The 20,479-nt window shown below is 41.5% G+C and overlaps 1 protein-coding gene across 10 annotated transcripts in view; it reads right to left on the bottom strand.

Annotated features, from left to right (window-relative positions):
• Window positions 1-83: 83 nt before the first annotated feature.
• LOC142388530 (rap1 GTPase-activating protein 2-like) overlaps window positions 84-20,479 on the bottom strand; it is a 114,799-nt gene continuing 94,403 nt past the window's right edge. For 7 of the 10 annotated variants that reach the window (XM_075473896.1, XM_075473898.1, XM_075473895.1 and 4 more), the window contains 20 exons: window positions 18,065-18,097; window positions 17,353-17,385; window positions 16,881-17,102; window positions 16,673-16,776; window positions 15,748-15,826; window positions 13,867-13,920; window positions 12,997-13,080; window positions 12,793-12,893; window positions 12,229-12,358; window positions 11,749-11,904; window positions 11,428-11,499; window positions 7,687-7,773; window positions 7,428-7,568; window positions 6,253-6,402; window positions 5,736-5,848; window positions 5,510-5,608; window positions 5,224-5,347; window positions 3,851-3,953; window positions 3,646-3,719; window positions 84-3,379 (listed from right to left, as the gene is read on the bottom strand). In XM_075473896.1, coding sequence (XP_075330011.1) covers window positions 3,371-3,379; window positions 3,646-3,719; window positions 3,851-3,953; window positions 5,224-5,347; window positions 5,510-5,608; window positions 5,736-5,848; window positions 6,253-6,402; window positions 7,428-7,568; window positions 7,687-7,773; window positions 11,428-11,499; window positions 11,749-11,904; window positions 12,229-12,358; window positions 12,793-12,893; window positions 12,997-13,080; window positions 13,867-13,920; window positions 15,748-15,826; window positions 16,673-16,776; window positions 16,881-17,102; window positions 17,353-17,385; window positions 18,065-18,097 — 1,968 coding nt within the window. In that variant the 3' untranslated portion in view covers window positions 84-3,370. The remainder of the gene's footprint in view (window positions 3,380-3,645; window positions 3,720-3,850; window positions 3,954-5,223; window positions 5,348-5,509; window positions 5,609-5,735; window positions 5,849-6,252; window positions 6,403-7,427; window positions 7,569-7,686; window positions 7,774-11,427; window positions 11,500-11,748; window positions 11,905-12,228; window positions 12,359-12,792; window positions 12,894-12,996; window positions 13,081-13,866; window positions 13,921-15,747; window positions 15,827-16,672; window positions 16,777-16,880; window positions 17,103-17,352; window positions 17,386-18,064; window positions 18,098-20,479) is intronic. The other 3 variants (XM_075473894.1, XM_075473901.1, XM_075473903.1) reach the window with 1 other exon arrangement.

The following is a 20,479-nucleotide window of genomic DNA, read 5'->3' as shown; positions in this document are numbered from 1 at the left end:
GTTTTCCTCATGCCTTTATGTACACTTGATATGAGATATTCTAAAGAAGAGAAAGCACTCAAGAAAACAAAAAACAAATGACACAAAATACAACATTTTATTTTAGAATAGATTCTCAATGGCACATTACATAACCAAATATACATATACATGTTTAGACATCTGTTAAATTAATATAGTTCCTTTAATTATTCTTTAACTCATTTAATTAGCGTACTCTGCGGTGACATTTTTACATGACATCAATGCAAAAGAAGTTATCATTTAATAAATTAAGCATATCAACAGAGCAAAGGCAGCAGGGCGTTTTGGGCGATACCTGCTACAAACTAAATGACATTGTACTTTCTGCTTCTGTCCAGAGGATTTCTGTCCCTGCTTCCCTTACTCGAGGTAATCACTGGCCCACACCATCGGAGGATTTTGCGAATCTGTCAACAAAATCTTCTAGTCCAGGGGTAGAAAAAAAAAGGTACTTCTCAAGTAACTTCCCTGTGAACAGCTTCCCGGCAAGATAAAAAGTCAACAAAAATACGGAGGCTATTTTGTAAATTAACTGAATTGAACCTTCAAGTCTTTACACACTTCTAACGCACCATCATAAACGGTTCCCTGTACAGTGAGAGTACACAGATAATAATCAACACGCCTGCCAGTTTGGTTATTTGGTCACAATGGAAACACATCTGTGAATCTTGAAGGGATACTTTTTTTAATTTCTTTCTTCTTTTTTTTTCTAAAGCGAGGCTGTGTGAAGTACTTATGGGCAGTTAAAGTCTTACCTGCTATAAAGAAAGGTTAGTGCACAGAGTTTGGAGAATCAGAGAGGCTGAGATTTCTGAGCATGGCCTGAGAAAGAGCCAAGTTTCACCATATCAAACCAAAACTCAAACCTAAAAAAAGTCATAGTGGCTCAAGCGAATACTTTGTATGGCTTATTTTACACTGTATCCCTCTGACTCTGTCCGCTGAGTTGTGTCAGACTTGTTGGATAGCTTCATGCTAGGCATCACCTTTGGAAAGATATAAAAGGTGGAAATAGTTTGTTCTTTTTCAGGGTCGATCGTTTATCGTTAATCTTTAATAGTCTGTATTTTGGGATTTGATCAGCGGAATTGTGAGTCACAGCTGATCAGGATACAGTGGCAAAGTGCATGAAATGATGCAACATTCTTCAGAGCAGAAAATAGTGACGACGTGAGCAACTGTCAGATGCAAACGCGCATCACGCAGATAAAGATGCAGTGTAAAATTCTCAATGAAAAACATTTGCTCGAGCCACTGTGTAGTTTTTGAGGTTTGAGTTGTTGCAGATGGCTAAAATTTGCTCTTCTGTGGCCTTGTTCTGAGGAAGTGTTAGCTTAGCTCCCCCATCAAAATTCCTTCCAGATTCTCCAAACTGAGAGTGCTCTGACCGCTTTCACGCTGGGGTTCCAGTGTTGTTTTGGATTCGCAACAAATTTGAGCTAAGCGTAAAAATTCTAAACTTCTGCTTATGCGTTAAAAAGGCTATAGGTTCAGATTAGGTGGTTTTTGCTTGTTTTGAGGAAGACTCCATGTCCATTAAGAGGCATGGAAAATCCCACCTGACCTGGCAAAGTTTCATTGGCTGTTTCAGGTTTGAGCCGGCAAACAATGCACTCACTCCACTGACTGATGTTTTCCCATATATAATATGCTGTAATATCCAAGATATTCTCAGTGATGAAAGTAATTCTAGCAACATAGCCTACACCACTACCCTCTGGTGACGTTACAGAGCCTTTGTTTATAAGCTTCAAACCTGTCTGTGAAAATGTGCATGACGTATTTCTTATTTGTGGCTTTGTTTAAACGAACGCTTTAGATTAACAACCCTGGCGACTGACTTATCATAACTGTACTTCACCCAACCCCAACTTCCAAAAAGAAACAAAAAAAAAGGATTCCTTCAGTGTCTTTTCTGATTAACTCCAGTTTGTGCTGCAGCAGGGTAATGTTATGGAATACCTGAAGACTAAAGAACTATGGCCCTGTTGTGCTCACGAGTAACTGGCTTTGCAATTTACACTTTGTAATAATAACGAGGCAAAAAAAAAAGAAAACCAAAAAAAGATTGTAATTCACATTCAAAGTGTTTTTGCTAAAGGTGGTTCAAAGGTTCACTGAAACTTGAAACTTCAAAGCATCTTTTTCAAGTCATCTTCATCAGCTCCCGTGATGGGAAGCTACACAACCACGGAGAGACTTCCCTGCTCAAAAGCACCACTGAACAAATGCACTGGTACACCAAGTTAGCAAGCTTCAATGGGAGGTACAAGAAGGTGAAATGTTTTCAGTAAGTGCAGCGTCTATTTTCAGCAAACGTGGGTGTTGTTCGGCTACCCACAACTGTGCTGTAACCAGATCCCAAAGATTCTCATCCTCTCACATAGTGAGAGAAACTCAGAGGGAAGGAACACACGAGCAAAGAGAAAAAAGCTTTTGATAGATTGTAAGGCGCAGCTTTGGCTAAAATAAGCTTGTGGCAAAAATGTGTTGGCAGTGTCTCCTACTATGCCCCACGTGAACTGATTTTCACTAACCAGGGCTCTGAGGTTATCCTTACAGATACAGGAAAGCTGTGCTGGGAGGAGGCATGTCAACTTTATAGTGCTGTAGACACAATGCAGCAGCTAGCAAGGTTACAAAAGCATCTCCAAAATCATAGAAGTCTCCTAGAAAAGCAATAACATACGCAAAGAACGAGTTTAGATCCCATACTTGAGAGAGAAGACTACCAGTGTTGCCATCTTCAAGGCTTTGCTACTATAAATCTACTGTACATTAAATTCTGTGCGTGTGTGTAAGTGTCAGCGTACCTTTATTTTTTTTTTTAGGCAAAAGAGCAACGTTCACAAATACTATTCAAGGGCAAGGCTTAAAAAGGAACATCTTGTTGTCTGCAATCATTTCCACCGAGCACTCAACAGTCAACTAACAGTTCGGCCGTAAACTTTTGCCTCTCGATGAAACATGATGAAAGAGTTCAGGCCGAGTCAAGCTCGGCCTACACTCACAGTTTAACAGCTATGCCAAGACCTTCCTGTGAACAGTTAACGATTCTAATGCGGCAAATATTAAGCGATTTCAGCTAAAAGTCTGTTGAAAAGAACGTCGACACTGTCGTTAGCTGCAGCTCCTCAAGTTACACTCACAGTACTGTCAGTAAGTTTATACTATGTGGGGGTCTCTGGTGCAGTTGGCCTTTAGGTTATCCCTTGCTTTGAAAGAAAGATGTTGTACAGTAGTTTTGTTGTTGTTGCGACTTTTTTTTCCATTCTTTCATTTCCGTCAGATCCACTCGTGTCTTCGTTGTGAAAGTCTGGTCTTTTTTTTCAATTCCACAAAGCTACTCTGACTGAAAGAGAGAAGAGAGACCAGAGAGGCCGGTTAGACGAATGTGTTCACAGACAGCCGGGGCCCTTTAGGCAACAACAGCGTGACTGTTTTAGTAACATGCGACAGAGACAAATCACATGTCTTTAAGATGGGCGGATGGTCAGAGAGACACCAGGAAACTTTTTGTCATTACTTCCACCAAGCTGCAACACTTCACTTATATCGAATGTCACAAGTTTCTACAACGTCTACCCTTAAAATATCAGAGATATATTTAAAACTCACAGCTGTGGACGAGTGGTTCATTTTGTCAAAGCGGAACTTCAAGTTTGACCTCGGTGATGTCTTACTTTTCCCATCTGCAGAATATGGGGAAGGACATAGTCATGACAGAGAGAGAGAGGAAAAAAAAAAGCCAATTAGGAAACAAACTCAGCCAACGTGACACATCATTCTGGTCAAATCAAGAGGTCCACAGATTGCAGGTTACCTGTTGGACTGCGGCACATGATGACAGGCGTATTGGATCCCTGGCTGTCAATGCTTAGGGAAGGGCTGAAGGAGGAGGTAGAGGCTATAGATGGGTGGCTGGCCTGAGGGATGGAAAAAGCAGGGAACAGTCAAGTTAATATGGAGGGGAAAGATGCCAGAGCACAGTATGTTTTGCAGAACCTTCGTGTCAACAAAGTGAGCGTTGCTGAATGTTCAGCTAGAAGTTGAATACTTTGAATAGAAAATGCCATCATAACTTCATGTATAATTCTTTCGAACTTTGGAATATCAAAGTCAATTACCAGGTAAAGTAAAATCAAATTTAAGATTATATGTTGGTGTAAATCTTGAGAAGATTTTAGAGAGTTAGTTTTTAAGAATCTGCAGCCCAGAGTCAATTAACTTAACTTCACAGCTGGACACTGGAGAAACAATTACCTCCCTTGCAGTCGCCATGTTTGGTCTCACAGAAACATGGTTACGCTCATCGTGTTGCTTTTTGGAACGCTCAGTATTACCGTTACCGCAAAAAAAAAAAAAAGACTTCGCCTTATGAGTCTGGAGTATCCTACTCGAAAATGGGAAAAGGAAAGGCAAAAATGAAGGCTAATTATGGGGCAACTGCTGTAAACACCAATTTGAGCATTCCCTAAACAACCAGTTGAAAGACAGTTTAAGACAAAAGCCACCTTTCTTGTAGTAGCAGAATGCTTCATACCATTAATCTTTATTAATCCAGCTTCTCCCCCCTCCTGCTGCATTCCTGACCATTTTTGCCTGCTAAAGCACGTTCCGACTATCAGCCTATTAACACAATAGTTTCAATAATTTTCTGCCTTCTCTCGCCTTCCACTTAACGTGTTGAATATATTCGCCACAGGGAAAATTGTCCAGTTGCGGGTTTGCCCGGGCTTTGCATTTGTATAGTACAGCAACGCTTTAATCCTCTTCATAACAGGCTTTGTTGACTCCACCACTGTGGTGAACGTTCAGGGACTTCCAATTTATTTTCTGACGGCACGTTGCAGCCTGCAGCAACGTTGAAACCAGCCGCTCAAACATGATCTGAGGACTGCATCCAAATGGTGTTTACTCCCGACTGCAGCCATCTCATACAGCGTGAATCATTAAACTTGTGGACTAACATGAACACTTGGCCAGCAATCAAGTACAATTTTATTCTCTTCTATGGACACTACTACGCCAATATATCCTTCATAGCTGTTTGCGCCTGTATTCATATTCAGATGGTACATTCTTGAAAACCAATCTCAAGTTAATTCTGAGATTTGGCACGATTTGACAGCATTGCTCCCACATGATAACACAGACAAGCAGCGTCATCTGAGGAACAGAAACGTTTCGACTCACTGTCTCCAGTTCCTCCAGAGCTTCCGTTTCTGCTGTGGTGCTGCTGAAGCTGCTGGTGCTGGACGAAGAACGCGACATGTTGGGCCTGCAGCCGCTGCTGCACTCCTTCAGCTTGATAAAAGGCCTGTTGATGGAGAACAGAGGAACGAGCGCTCAGAAAAGGCTGGAAATGTTAATGTGTTTTTTTTAATTGAATACTTGCACTGGGCCTCAAAAGACCAGCTTTCCTTAAACTTAGACTAAAGCTTTCAAAGCTAAAACCCAGGGAAAGCGGCCTCTGGCTCACCTCTCTTTGTTGGGGCAGATCTCAGGTGAGCTGGGATTGGATGGTGTCTCTGACCTGATATCCTGCGAAAGCGGGCACATCTCTGCTGGCTTTTGGTCACTGCAGTGAAATGAAATGAAAACGTCAATCCCAGACTACTACTCTATCGTAGAAGAACGCAAGGAGGAGAGACCTGTCATGTGACATGCAGCAATCATGACATCAGTCAAAAACAGTAAGCACTGACCTGCGTGTGTGTTTGTCTGATGGGGTTTCTGTGCTGGAGTGGAGGCGAGGGAAGAGGCCAGAGCGGCGTTTTACTGGGCTTTTCAGAGGGGACTTGGCTGACAGAACGGGAGGCTGAAGGTCACAGGTTATAGAATGAGTCTTTTCTTACATTACAACACTTAAAAGCCTAGAAGAAAAAAACTTGTTTGAAATCAAAAGCAATCCTCCACCACTAAACATTATCAAAGTCATCAAAGTTTTTAGTTTAGCAAAGCTATCAGCTTGTATCCGAACTGTACAGGCGTCATTTGTTCAGGTTTTACTTACTGTGCAGGTAACTCAACAAAACACAATTACTGTCTCATCAGATCTTGATCTAAATGTCGGTACATTAGGAGGCTGATTAACAAAGTCCTCATGTCATCTAAGGTGATAAAAACATACACCTTTAGGACTAACACAGCATTTATGAACTAAATATGAATTCACTTTTTCAGTGGATTTCAAACGTAACCCCTCCTCACTGTTTCACTCACAGTGAAGGTGCTCTTTGTGCATTCACTGGTGCTCTGCGGCAGTCCTCCACCACTGAGGCTGGCTGGCACCCCGCCTCCAACACCGGGGCTCCGGTGACGGTGAGACCCCACCATGGTCTCCATGGAGTGGCTCCTGACACGCATGGCTCTCTGGAGAAGCAGAAAATAAGAGAATAAGCTGAGAGAGAGAGGAGATAGACGACCACAGAAGAAAGGGACAGTGGCACTTGGGTCGAGGAGAGGTTGGTGGAAGGTAAAAAGCTAAAAGCATAGAAGGGCTGAGGTTCATCATCAGGTTAAAAAGTAAAAAAAATGTGAAACTAAATGTTATGGTACAATGCAGCCACAAGAGGGCACAGTTATTCAAGAAAAGGAAAAACGTCTTGAGGCGCTTGGAAAGTAAGAAGACAATGACACTTATTTTTTTTCTATAATATTGATTGATAGTAAAAGTAAAAAAATATCAATTTATTGTTCTCGTAATCATTTCAAATTAAATTCTGCTTTATTAAAAGTTAAATCAAAGGCGAAAAACTAAAATTGTTGGCAAACATAAACACAAACAAGATCTCACAAAGTAATCTTTATTATCATGAGGTAATCTTTTCTTTCAGTTACAGTAATACAAAAAGATAATACATAGAGACTGCTATGACAGCAATGAGCACAGCGCCCCCTGGGACTGACTGCAGAAAGTGCAAAGTAGCTGTCCATAATGCCTGCAAAGAGCAAAATGGTCCCATTAGTAACACATTTCATCATCTGGCACACATGGAGGTGGAAACACACATTGTGCTGGGCCCATTAACATCAACTAACTGACAGATGTGGACAAAAGAGTGCGGAGGCACGGAGTGATGAGTTAAAAGGATCGCCAGTGAGGAGAAAGTGACACACACACACAGTATGAGCTTTGCAGGGTTTTGGATTCATGTTCACACACTGGCATGACTGCACACGCCTGGACACCCACATACACACTGAGTGTAAGGTCTACAGTCTCTGAGCATCAAGAAAAGCAGCAGCCACAGTAATAACAAAGGTTTCGCACCTCAAGTCATCACGTAGACCTGTGACCTTTAGCTGACCTTGTGCTATAATGACGGTGATTAAATAAATGTCACAGAGCTGTGAAGAGATTGCCCAATGTACTTTTTGTCTGGGTTCATGTTCACCTTGAATGATTCCAGCAGACCCCCGTGTCCCCCGTTTTCCAGCTTGTCCTCCTCCCCCACCTGGCCCAGACCCAGAGCGGCCTGACTCTGTCTGTGCAGCTCGTCGTGGAGGTTGTCCAGCAAGGCTGCTCGTGTGCGTCCCTGCAATCAGTTCACCCACACAAAACCCATTTAGGGAAGCAATCGGGAGAGTGATTACTGGATGACACTGAGAAGTGATTGAAGACATGCTGCTGTGTTTGAGTTTAGCGTGCGTCACCTCCAGTTTGGCGAATTTGTCAGATTTGTAGCAGGCGTTTTCAGCGTTGATCAGCTTTGTCAGCAGGAAGTCGCGAAACTCAGGACCCTGGAGGAGGAGATAGTGACAGTGAAAAGAAGGGAAGTTCGATGATGAACTCGAAGGAACAGCGGAGGGGGCGACAATCAGGGAAGGTGACCTTTATCAGCACTATATAGATTGCACTCTTGAATCATGCTTTGACTGATCCGGAATATAAACTTCAGTGATTTAAGTTTCCATCTGTCCCACATTTTCTCGTTTTTTTTTGTTACGTTATGCAAATCATATCCTAGTAAGTCACTGAATCTTTTGGTAATGTAATGTCCGTCTTTTTTTCGCAAGTACAGTTTCCACTTAGATGTTCAGAAATAAAGCAACTCACACTGGCTCGGGTTTCTTTATGAGGCCTTTTTAAATGCAACAACTTGCAACAGTGGAAAATTGACAGGGAGAGCGCACAATCGTAAACATTTTTGTGAACATTCCAGCTGAGACTATTGGCTTATTTTCAAATGCAGTCAGTGTGCCGGAGAGATAACCGGCATAAAGAAACAAAATACAAAAAGAACAATTATGCTTAGAGCAGAGCACACTTTATAAGATGTAACACATCGTCAATAGAAAAAAAAAAAGGCTAACGGCGCAAACAACAAAGCAGGCTTTGAGTATTTGAATGAGGTGGTTTGGAACTTGATTACATTCTTATCATAATTTTTAATTAATTCAAATAAAAGGCTAAGAAATCTCACACATTTTTTTATAAGTGTTGGCACAAGAGTGGCTATCACTGAGAGAGCTGACTGTCTTCCTCATAGATGTTATAAAATTCCTTCTTGTGCATCTGTCATCCCTTGTTTTCTGTTTGATAAAAGCATCAAGTGAGGAAGGAGCCAACTCATCCAGGATCTTACAGATACGTGTCTTACAAACAGTGGTGGAATGTAACGGAGTATTTTTACTTCGTTACTGTACTTAAGTAAATTTTTCCGTGTTTGTAATTTACTTAAATAAAAATAATAATGCATACTTTTGACTTTTACTCCATTACATTTTGCAGCTATTATCTATACTTTCTACTCCACTACATTTCTACAATATGTGTTGTTACTCGTTACATTTTATAAATGCAGTTTCGCCATAACGTTGCCTACACAAAAATATGTTTAAACCAATCAGGTGGCTCTGTCAGCTTCAATGTTGCTTATAGTTTTTACTAACAGTGACTTCTGTAGAGGCTTAAGTATTACCAGTAGCTATACCTGCATTCTTCATCAAAATGGCCTAGACATTGAAAGACAACCAATAGCGCGAGTACTTTTACTTTTAATACTTAAAGTAAATTTAAAAGTCAGTACTTATGACTTTTACTTAAGTAGGATTTTTGATGCAGTACTTCTACTTTTACTTAAGTATATATTTTGCTGGGTAGTTATACTTTTACTTAAGTACTACACTTCAGTTCTTCCTCCACCACTGCTTACAAATAGATAGATTGCCCCAGGTAGGTAGCTTATGATCTACTTAGCAATAAAAAGGGTGTGAGGTGTTTACCTCACACCCCTGCTGCATCTCTAATACCTTCAAAAGCCTGGTGATATTTTCCACCTGTGCAAGTTTGTGTGTTGAACAGCAGGCTTGTGCCCAGCTTGCCAAGCAGTCTGACAAAAGTCACATGATGAAATGTAGTTTTTGGTCGTAGTAGTCAAGTTTAAAGTACTTTTCTGCAAAATACACATCTGATGTACTTGTTTTAATCTCTAATTGCTAAAAAGAAAGTACAGCAATATTATAAATATTATGACTTTTAAAAAAGAATCAGTAAATTCCTAAAAGTCCCCAAATGAAACCAAAGTATGTGTCAAATCAAGTGTTTTACACATTCAAAACGCTCAAGCTAGCTTAGGTTCTTTAGCTAGGTAATTAGGAGTATGCAACCGGCATTCCGACATCCCGTCACTCAGACACGACGCCACTGCGACATCCCGCCATACCGACAGTTTGGTACCACCATTCCGACACTTTGATACCACCATTCCGACACTTTTGTGATACCACCATTCCGACACTTGTTGGGAGCTGTCAGGGTCGGACTGGGAAAAAAAATCAGCCCTGGCAATTTTCCCCGGGACCAGCTGATTGGCAAAACACTGAGCGAACCGAGGTAGGGGGATTTGGCCAGACTATGTGCGGAGCCAAAATCTTTGGGCGGAAGAGCGTAGGATGGCGTCGCCAGGACGCCCTAGCTGTCAAATCACCGGAAGTTTTCACCGGAAGTACTCGCGCACACACAAAAGCTCTCTCCAGACATATCTTTCTTTCATTCCGCCCAGATGAAATTTAATGCCGCCCAGATGAAATTTAATGCCACTCTTCGAAAATCGGCGAAATTTAAGACATTTTATCTGCCGGTGAACCCAAGTGTCCATTGTCCTGATAAAGATCTAGCCTACCAGCTGTTTTGAGGCTTCACTTTGACAGCATTCTCAGTGGTTTAAGGTAAAATAAATTGAGGCAATTGTCACAAAAACAAATAGCATCCGTTTTACACTGCCAAATGAAATATTGGCTACACAACGAGCCCCTCGTCAGCCCTCATCATTAGTAAATTTCTGAGTGGGTGCGATCAGTCTTGCTTGACTTGCGTGTTGGAATGTCTCTCTCTCGGGCATTTGTAGCTGGTGCACCCCTATTATTGCATGGCGAGCTGTCCACGCGTGTGGTGCTGAAATCGCTTGTCGGAATGGTGGTATGTTAAAAAGAAAAAATCATACCGCCATTCCGACAAAAGAAAAATGAAATTCGGAATGACGGGACGTTTCATTTCTTAAAAAAATGTCACCATTCCGACAATTGAACGTCAATGTCGGAATGTCGGTATGTCGGAATGGCAGCATGTAACCGTAATTAGGTTAGCATAAAACTGCTGAGGGGAAATGATCTGAAGTCAACAAAATCTACCAACACTTCAAAGATCATCTGACGTTAACTTTCAGACTAAACATAATAAGCTCCAGTCTGCTCTGAAACCTTTTTTTAGCAGTCAATTTTTCAAATGTCAATAGCACTCCAAAATTTAAGCTCAAACTAATTTAAAATACCATAAACATGAAATGTTGCCTATTAGTAGGCAGTCAGATAAGGTTAAACATCCGAGGTTGATTCACTTATATGTAGTGCCTGCCCTGCTTTGTTATGATTTCAAGCTAGCAAGTGCGTCAACAGATTTGTTATTGTTGTACAGTAAGATGGCTGCTTACCACAAAGCCAACAAGGAACCACATCTTGGTTTGTTACTATAACATTTACAGTGTAAACTTCCAAATCATTGCTGCTTGGAATACTTAGTGTCACTGGAACAAACCTGTGTTTGCTATGTCAAGCTTATGAATCTCATTACCTTCACAGCAAATAAAAATAGTTTATTCAGACAAACACCAAACTGTGGAAAGCTGTTGTTGTATGTGTGTTATGTTTCAACATAACAAAAGATGAGCTTTTATTCAAATAGGATTAGAGGATAACCTCGAGACAGGTTTAATCCAAGAAGAACTTTTAGGTACATTTTAACAGTGTGGTAGCTTCTTGTAGGTTGGCAATATGTAATGTCATATCCTCTATGACTGCAACGATGATGCAGCATAATTTGTGTTGTCTCTCTATTGGTCCAAACTCATCAGATTTGACTCTCGTCAGACTAGCGTTACCACCTCTGTCCCTCACCTTTTTGAAGACTGCTGGGTTTGGAAGCGGCGGCCCAAAAGAAGGGACATCTTCCCTCGCCGTAACAGACACCTGTTAACATAAATCAATAATAGCCACCTATTGTAAGGATGTATTTCAGCATAATCAAGATTTAAATTAGAAGAATGAAACAAATCCCGAGGAGGGCATTGTCATGAGGGAGGATTCACCACTCTCCATTTATTTAAGAATAAATTGATTTTCGGGGATGAACCAAACTGCTAGTTAGGACACTGTACAGTTTGTTTGATTTTCACAGATGCACTTAGTATCATTTCAACACAAAACTCATGTTTGTACCTTGTAGGTTGTGTGCTCTGTGCAGGGGTTCTCAACCTGCACCAGCACGTAAGCATGCAGGAAGTTAGAGGCAATCATGTCTGGAACAAACGGTGTGGGATCTTCTTGGAAGACTGCCGCCACAATATCATTTCCTATGTGCCTTTTCCTTTGGAGCTGAGGAGAACGGATCATTACAGGAGTCAGGCATTAGATGTCATTTTGTTGTTGAAAAGGTCAGACGACAGTTTTATGACACATAAACCACTGGGCTTTGTCTAATTCTGGGGAGGATTTTAGAGGCTGCACATTAAAATCTTGCAAGCATTCGATTTAACATTTAGCCATAGCTTATGAAAAAGTGATTATAAAAGCCCATTTCAGGTTTTATTAGAGGAGCATGACATACTGACAATAACCAGACTTGACTGGCTTTTTATTGATATTCTTTAGACAAAGCAGAATTATTTAACGCATAATGACAGTATTACAGCCTGGTACCTGCTGAACATCACCCTCAGTGAAGGGAAGCTTAGTCGACACATGGAACATAATCTCTCTCTGTCTGAAGACAGTGTAGACGGATTCAGACCCTGTCTGTCCATGAGACACATCCAGGCCACCACGGAACCTGGAACATTTTTAAAGCACATGTTCTTTGTGTTATGTCCCACGTAAAGCCTCCTAAACTGATGCATTTGCAAGTTCAACAGTTTACAAAAGGCCAGCAAGACAATAAAGAAATAAAGAATTTCCGGAGCTCTGATTACATGTCCATGAAGCACTTTCTTCTGTCGGATCTGTTTCACTAAGCAGTTTATCCGAGTTGCATGCTGAGTCTGAAACAGCGGGACAAATAGCTCCAAGGTTATAGTAATTAAACCCTGCTATTCACTCGCACTGCCATGCTCTCATGCATCTTTCTTTTTATCCTTTTACAGCCTTTTCTCTCCTCTGTGTTTCCACTGATGTCAATGAATTCTCCCGTTTTTTCCCCCCTCCCTTTTATTAAACCTTACTCTTGTTATTTGCCCCCCTTGAATTGCACTGCTCTCCCACTCTCACCCTTTGAAATCCTGAAGTTCAATGTTGTCTCCTAAGATGCTGAGAAACTCCTTGAAAGCGGGCGTCTCCTCATTGTTCCCAAATAGCTGTTCCTCGGAAGTCTAACAGGTAAACGCACGCACAAAGACATAAAAGATGAGTCCATGTCCGTGCCAACGTGGCAGATCGGTACACATATAGGAGTTCACTGACAAGGTCGCTCACCTGCCCAAACTTCTGGTAGATGACTCCAAATTTGAACGTGTTGTTCACCTCATGTTCATCGTAAGCCACGATCAACTGGGATCCCTGCACATAAACAAAAACAACAGTATGTTACTCGCTCTCTATGGTTCCAACTCAACTTGCCTACTTTCTGCTTGCTGTCGCCGCTAGGAAAACATGTTTTTCTTCTTCCAAACGTGTCTCCAGGGCAGGTCTTTTAGAATCATGTTACATAAGCTCGACATGAGACAAACAGTTGGGGCCCCCAGCGAGGTCAATGGTCCTGTTGCTGTCTCTTGCATTCTGAGACACAGATGGGGCTTCTTTTCTTTTCCTTTCCTGAGGGCAGGGGCTGAAAGCATGCTCTGTCATGGTTCTCCCTGAGGCGGTACGGGAGGAGGGATATATCCACTTTAGGAATTTGTTCTGTCATCAGTCATTTCTTGGATAATTATCTTACTGAACGGCGCAGATGCTGGAGATGTAGGGGGGCTTGTGAGGGATAAAATGTCAAAAGTAGCATGATATTCTCCTGGTTAAGTGTTAGAGGGGATTGAAAAGTTAATGAAGCTTGGGGACAGGTGGGCAGCGCTAGGAAAAATTATTAAAAGGAGCCATGCCTCATGTGAATGTTTACAAAAAAAGGCTGCAGGCTTGGCATGAAACAATTAAGGCTGTGCAGAATTATGAGAAATAATTCTTGAAGGTTGTAGATATCACTGAAATCAGCCTCAGCTCTTTTGACTGCACCGTGTCCCTTTTTACTTAGCAGAGGCAGGAAGCGGAAAAGACTTTTTGGAGCGAATTAGAGGGGCTGATGTCGGCCTGGTTACGATGAGGCCACAGTGTGGAAGTTTAGGATCAACTCACCCGAGGGTAAAGGACTGGGTTGAACTTCAGCCCTGTGGCGTCATCACACAGAAGCTGAAAGAAAGAGAGAGCGGCATCATCCACGGTTTCCACTGAAAGATTGCAAAAGGAAACAGCAATCTGCAAAAGATACTTTACACAGTTGGAAATATTTACGAGAGCATTTAGAACTTGATTTACATGCTGCGCCGTCCAAAATTCACAATGATTTGTTTTTCATAGATTGATGAACTGTTTTGTCAGAGGTAAATCCTCTGATGTGAAACTGGTTTGGCAGAGAGATCCGACAACAGAATTTGATCAGAGGAATCTTCTATCGGAAAGGGGAATGCACAATAGAAGCAAGAGAACCTCACTATAACACTATAAAATCCTACACATACATCACCACACTGCAGCAAGTCTTCATAGAATGCAACTGTTCATGGATAACTTGATATGGAAGTTTCAAGCAGAGGTAGAGACCTTCCTGCACTGAGTGTACATCAGTGAAACCTTTCCACGTTTTACCTCTGGAGAGCTATTAGTTCAGCAGTTCCCTGAACTCCTCTTCTCTATCTGCAAGGGAGCAGTTTCCAAATACCAACTGTATCAAAAGGTTAACTTGCTGTTATTATTGCTGCTCACGACTGCAAAGATTATTTCAATGTGCTGGAAGTAGAATACTGAATCAGGTGTAAAGCTGTGAGGATGTACAAATGATGTATTGGTGGTAATATGTTCCGATATCAACCTGATTGGGACCTTATTCTGACATGCCACTATCATGTAAACAGCATTTTCTGATCATTTTACACATCACATTTACTCATACTTTTGGGGTGAGGGAGATACCAGAGTAATATTTCGACTTTAAATGGATACTATTGAGGCTTTGGTTGGGCACAAATATTGCACTGGTGTCGGGAGACGTAATGTGTGTCATTAATTGGACAATGCTGGAACAGGTAAATGAAAATCTGAAAGGAGTGTCAATGGGCCTTTTCCAGAGTTTTTCATGTGGGTTTGATGGGAAAAGTCTGTCCAAACAACAGGCTGAACTTGAGAGTCTGTGGGATCTCCATCATTCGTAGAGACTTTTTGCTCAAGAAATGCTCGAGGAACTTGGGAGCCATGATGTTAAGAATTAAACTACCAAACAGTATGCAAGTAGAAAAGCAGTAGAGTAGCAGTAAAGTGAATTATGTGATAACATACTATTTAAAAAAGAAACATATATCTTACAGTCAGTTAATGAAGAAAGTGGTCAGTAGGTTAATGCATCCAAAGAAAACCCCCCATTAACTGCAGTTTGACACAGAATAATTCAACATCAGCTCCATCACAACCAAGTATTGATATTTTATGATATAGTGGATAACACTACAGGAGTCACGGGGGGCATTTTGAGTGTTTTACTCACTTTTGATATTTTTGCAATTATAGGTACATCCTTTTACTTGAGGAACACCCTCAATGCAGGACTTTTTTTTATAAAGTACTCACAAAAACTGTGCAGTATTAGGACTTTTACCTTCTGTAAGTGAGGATGTAAATACAACTGGAAGCTTTATTAAATGTGGTTTCATTTTTCAAATGTATGTAAAGACAGATACAAATAAAAGGGAATACTCCAACATTTTGATCTACTTTTTTCAGTGTTTTATCTGTTACCATCTGTTACTTGTTATACTTTTATGTGTTTGAGGAGTTAAGTCAGCAGACTAAACCATGGGATCGGTTCCTGCCTCTTTTAGCTGATAGAAAACCGGACTACGTGTATCAAATCAAGCTCTTCAGTGGCAGTTATGTTTTGATGTGTCAATATGTACGAGGAGAATTTAGGAATTTGGCGGGAAATGCCTATTTCTAAACCCTGTGTCCTTGTAAGCTAACACTCACCTTTGCAATCTGAGGTACACTGGGCAGTTGGTTGATTCCAGCTAAAGAGATCCTGTCATGAACTGTTTTGGTCCTCGATCTGTAAGTTGGACAAAAAAAAGGAGCACCGCTTGTGAGATTCTTCAGATATGTATTTAATCATCAAACTTTTGATGTTTTCAGTGAGACCTAATTTACGTGCAGCCCTCTGCCAAGGTGCAACAAGGGAAAATCACAGATGAGTTCAGTCCCTCTCTTTCGCCGCCTAGTAAAAGTGCATTGCTGGGTTTTGTATCAAATGGAAGCGCTACCGGTGATATTAGCAGCATTATCTCTGTCAGCTGTCCAGGGGAGATTAGCAATCATCTGGCAACAGCCAAAAAAATGGCTAGCCAAAAAACAGGGCATTATGTTATTGTTTTTCTCCACTGTTAATGAAAATGTCACCAACTGTGATGATGGGAAGACAAAACTGGCCTCTGCAGAGCCATAAAATGAATCAGAGTTATAATGACAAAGAGTACAAACAGCTGCAGGAGAAGGAAGACCAGACATTACAGACATAGTTCTGAGATTCGTGATATCACAAACACAAGAAAATCAGACTTGCCAGGCTCCCAACGTTTTGTTTGGGACGACACAAATTCTTTGGAGGTAGCTACGAGGCAGGCTTTAGTTGAGCAGACAATGAACTAGTTATCTGTTGTTCCGTTTGATTAACCTGATCTGCTGAAGTTTGCTCATGACTTTGAAAGACGCATCCATCATCCGCTCTGCAGGAATTGACTGACTTGATTAAAGCAGCAGTCTTTGTGATGGCAAGGAACTGACTGGACAGATTCGGACTAAAAGACTTAATAAAACTAAGATAAGGAGCAGGTTGAAACAGGAATGTTCCTAAATATGTCAATGCACAAGCCCTAATGGTGCGTTTCTCTCATTATACCTGAGCATGATGCATAGGAACTCCTGCCCCTCGGCGTCCTCGTGTTTTAGAGACATGATTAGGTTGCCTATGCTGCTGCCAGTGCAGTAGTAGTTCATGTGCTCCTGGATGAATGAAAGTTATAAAGAGACATTTTAGGTCAAAGACAATAACACACGCACCCTGGCTAAACAGCGAAACTGACATTAATACACCCACACTCACTAACCTTGCCTAGGAAGTGTTTGCGGTAGGCTCGAGCCGTGCTGTTACACTCCAGGCGGTAGCTGTGCGCCCCACCAGGGCTCATACCCTCGCCTCCATCCTCCTCCTCACAGAAACTGGACTCTGAGGACGAAGGGGTTCCTGCTGGTCCTTCTGCATCCTCAATCCAGTAGCCACCAAACTGGGGCAGGATTACCTGGGGATATGGACCACCTTTCTCCAAGACCTTGTGGATGAGGGTTTGGATAATAATAGAGAGACAACAAAGCTAAAATGTAACAAAATCGATCTAGAACAGGAAAAGTTCAGCTGAACTGCAGCCTCATATGCCATGTGATCTAAAGACACAGAAAAACAAAAGTTTTTTTTTCCTGTAAAAGAGAAAGCCTTAAAGTTCTGTATCTATTGTGGGTATCACTTCAAGCAACATGCTATACATCAAAAGGGTGTGAATGTGTGTTTGAGAAATGACTCACATCTTCTATCCGTGGGTAGGGGATATAGTCATCCTGTAAAACAGAGGACACACACTCTTAGAAAGACTCACTTTAGCTTTTGAATTCTCCTGACCTATGCCACAATGATAAAGTTGCAAGCAAAGCCACAAACACGGGCATGAAAGATAATGGAATTTATTATACCAAATGGACTTCCAGGCAATGATGCAACAGACTGAAATAAACAGTCATCAGCGAGGCGTGCTACCACTTGATGATGTCAGAGCTATTTTGATTCGGTAGCCCTTGAGGTTAAGAGCTGTAATGTGCCCTTGGCAATCTGCAGCTCCGGTGTATGACCTCTAAATACTGCTGAGGCCCGTCCGCACTGGTCAGAGCGCGAGGCTATGGACAGCCGGTCATTTATATTCTGCAGCAGTTGGAGTCAGGATACTGGCAGGCCAAAGAGGATCAATTGACAGTTGGAGTTCATTCAACTTATAATCAATCAGATCAAGAGGTTATTGATTTTACATTTCAAAAAGCCATGGGAAAATTTGGAAAATGTTCACGGGGGATTATGGAATCACTTATAAGAAGAAAGGTGAGATAAGAACAAGCACGGAGACAAGCAGGGGAGGCATGACGAAGCAGTGATGAGGAGCAGAATGCAGATGGATGGAGGCCATGTAATAACACAAACTAATGAGATCCACAGAGAACATATGAACAAGTGTGCATCCAGCCACACCTTCCATTTTTTGGTCTCTTCAGCTTTAGGGACCTTATTAGTGTCCGTTGGCAGCATGAGGATGGAAAAGCACAAGGGTCAAAAGGAAAATTCTCTGTGTTTATAAAGTGACTTGAAACATGGTATTCTTATTTTCAGACCTCGCTTTGACTCAGATGACTGAGTGAGTCATACAAGCCAATACACTATACCGCATACACACAAACAGACATGCTCACAGGTAATGCAAACACTCAGTCACCTACTCTGAATCAGACCGCACACTGAGAGAAAGTTCCTTTCTTTGTTTGTAACAATGATCTGTTTGGGCACAGCAGCACTAACGCAAAGGCTAAAGCTTTTTCCATCAGCAGTGCTGTGCATTTCTAAGCAGACACGGAAATGTAGACAAGGAGTAAATCGTCCAATTATGCAACAAGAACAGTAGAACAAGTCTAAATGTCTACATGACTCAGCATAACACTGAAGACATAAAAGCATGTGTGGGGATTCAGATTTCTCAACATATACGCCACGGCCGTCACTTACAATCATGTGAAAAAGTTTCAGCTCTGAGGGTCTCAATGCTGCAAAAAACATCTTCTCATTTTGTGATGAATTCATTCAATCACACTTTTTTAGCTAAACTAAGCCGAAATGCACAAGCAGTGTATGAAAAACAAAGCATCACCCTTGATTCAGTAGCTCATGGAACCCCCTTTAACATCATGAAGTAATAATATTTCCGTATATTATTATCATCTCTTATATCATTGTGGAGGAATTTATTCCCACTCTTCTTTACAATGTTGATTTAGATCATTGAGGTTTACTGCAGGTCTCCTCGGCATTTAAGTTAGGTTGGGGTCTGGCTTTGACTGGGTCATTACAACCAGGGCCGCTGACAGGTTTGGCTGGGCCCGGGACAAAATCCTACCACAATAAAACTCACGCTATTTTATTCATTTAGAGCTCATAAACTGCACATTTCATCAACCATTTTTCACTTGACCAAGGGAATCATGTTAAGGGTACTTTTATTTATCGCCAGACCTGCGTGTATGTCCGCTGAACTTTCTGAGAATGTTCGGGGAACAAGGTGGAGCCCATTCATCTGGCGAGTGTCAAGTTAAATCAGTCTAAACGAAAGTTACAGGCTACCCCAAAACGTCACGTTTATAACCCATTCGTTACATTCAACTCTATCTAAATGGCAATTTCACACGTTGCCATGTCTATACTGGCTTATTTTAAACAAAATAAGGTTAACCCAGAGCCGCGTTACACTGGCTGTCATTCAGCTGACTGGGGATGATTCTCAAATCAATTCAGCCTGATTGGCGTGCGTGCCTGAAACATTTGGACACATGTGGACTAATGCGCATATTCCTTTTTTTTTTTTTTTGTCCCCCCCCCCCCAATTCCTGGGCCCGGGACAATACCCGTTTGTGCCCCCTATCGGCGGGCCTGATTACAACATCTTGATTTTTTTCTTTTTCAGCCATTCTGTTGTTGATTTGCTGTCAGACAGATGGCCTCACATTTGACTCTATAATACTTTGGGATACAGAGGAGTTCATTGTTGACTGCAAGGGGCCCAGGTCCTGTGGTGGAAACACAAGCCAAAAGCATCACCTCCTCCTCCACCCTGTACTCTGTTTGGTTTTCACCAAACATGGTGTTATACATCACGTTCAAACATCTTTACTTTGGTCTCATCTGTCCAAAGGTCATTCCCCTAGAATTCCCCTGGGATTTTTTTGGGAAATGTAACCCTTCCCAGATTGATGGGCAGCAACAGTTGCTTCTCTATTCTCATTGCTGATGTCTTTCCTCTTTGGCCTTGTGTTAACACAAAACTGGGATGCTTTAGAGCAGCAACCTGGCAAAACTTCTGCTTTTATGGAGGTGCTCACAACAAGTGATGATCAATTAATCAAGTGCATATGCTTAGTTTTTCACACACTGCTTCCGCTTCCCTGCTCACATTTTCTATTATCCTGAAAAGTTGATCCCTAGAGTTATTTTTTCACGTGACTGTAGTGACAAAGAGAACACACGTGCACACAGGTGTTAACACACTGTTCAGTCTGGGCTTCGGCAGTAGAGCGCATATCGACAGAGCAGCTGTTACAGTTCTCGACAATGTGAGACTCATCACTGAAATACTCTAAAGAGGCAGCAATGGTCAGTCATAGAGATAAAAGAGATCAATCAGAAGAAGAGAGGGAAGAAAAAGAAGAAATCAAGTGAAAGAGCGGGAGGAAATTATTAAAAAGAGGAAAAAAAATGATGATGATGATGATGATCATTCTCCAGAAACACACTTTCAGATTGTATCAGTGAGCTTAGGGGATCCACTCTGCCACCACTTTATCATCATTGCTTTATTGGTATTAGCCGGTATTATGAAGAAATGTATATATTCAATTATAG

The sequence above is a fragment of the Odontesthes bonariensis genome, chromosome 9 (assembly GCF_027942865.1).
Source record: "Odontesthes bonariensis isolate fOdoBon6 chromosome 9, fOdoBon6.hap1, whole genome shotgun sequence".
Classification (NCBI taxonomy): domain Eukaryota; kingdom Metazoa; phylum Chordata; class Actinopteri; order Atheriniformes; family Atherinopsidae; genus Odontesthes; species Odontesthes bonariensis.
The sequence above is the reverse complement of the archived record's forward strand: the minus strand, read 5'-3'. Positions and strand labels throughout refer to the sequence as shown.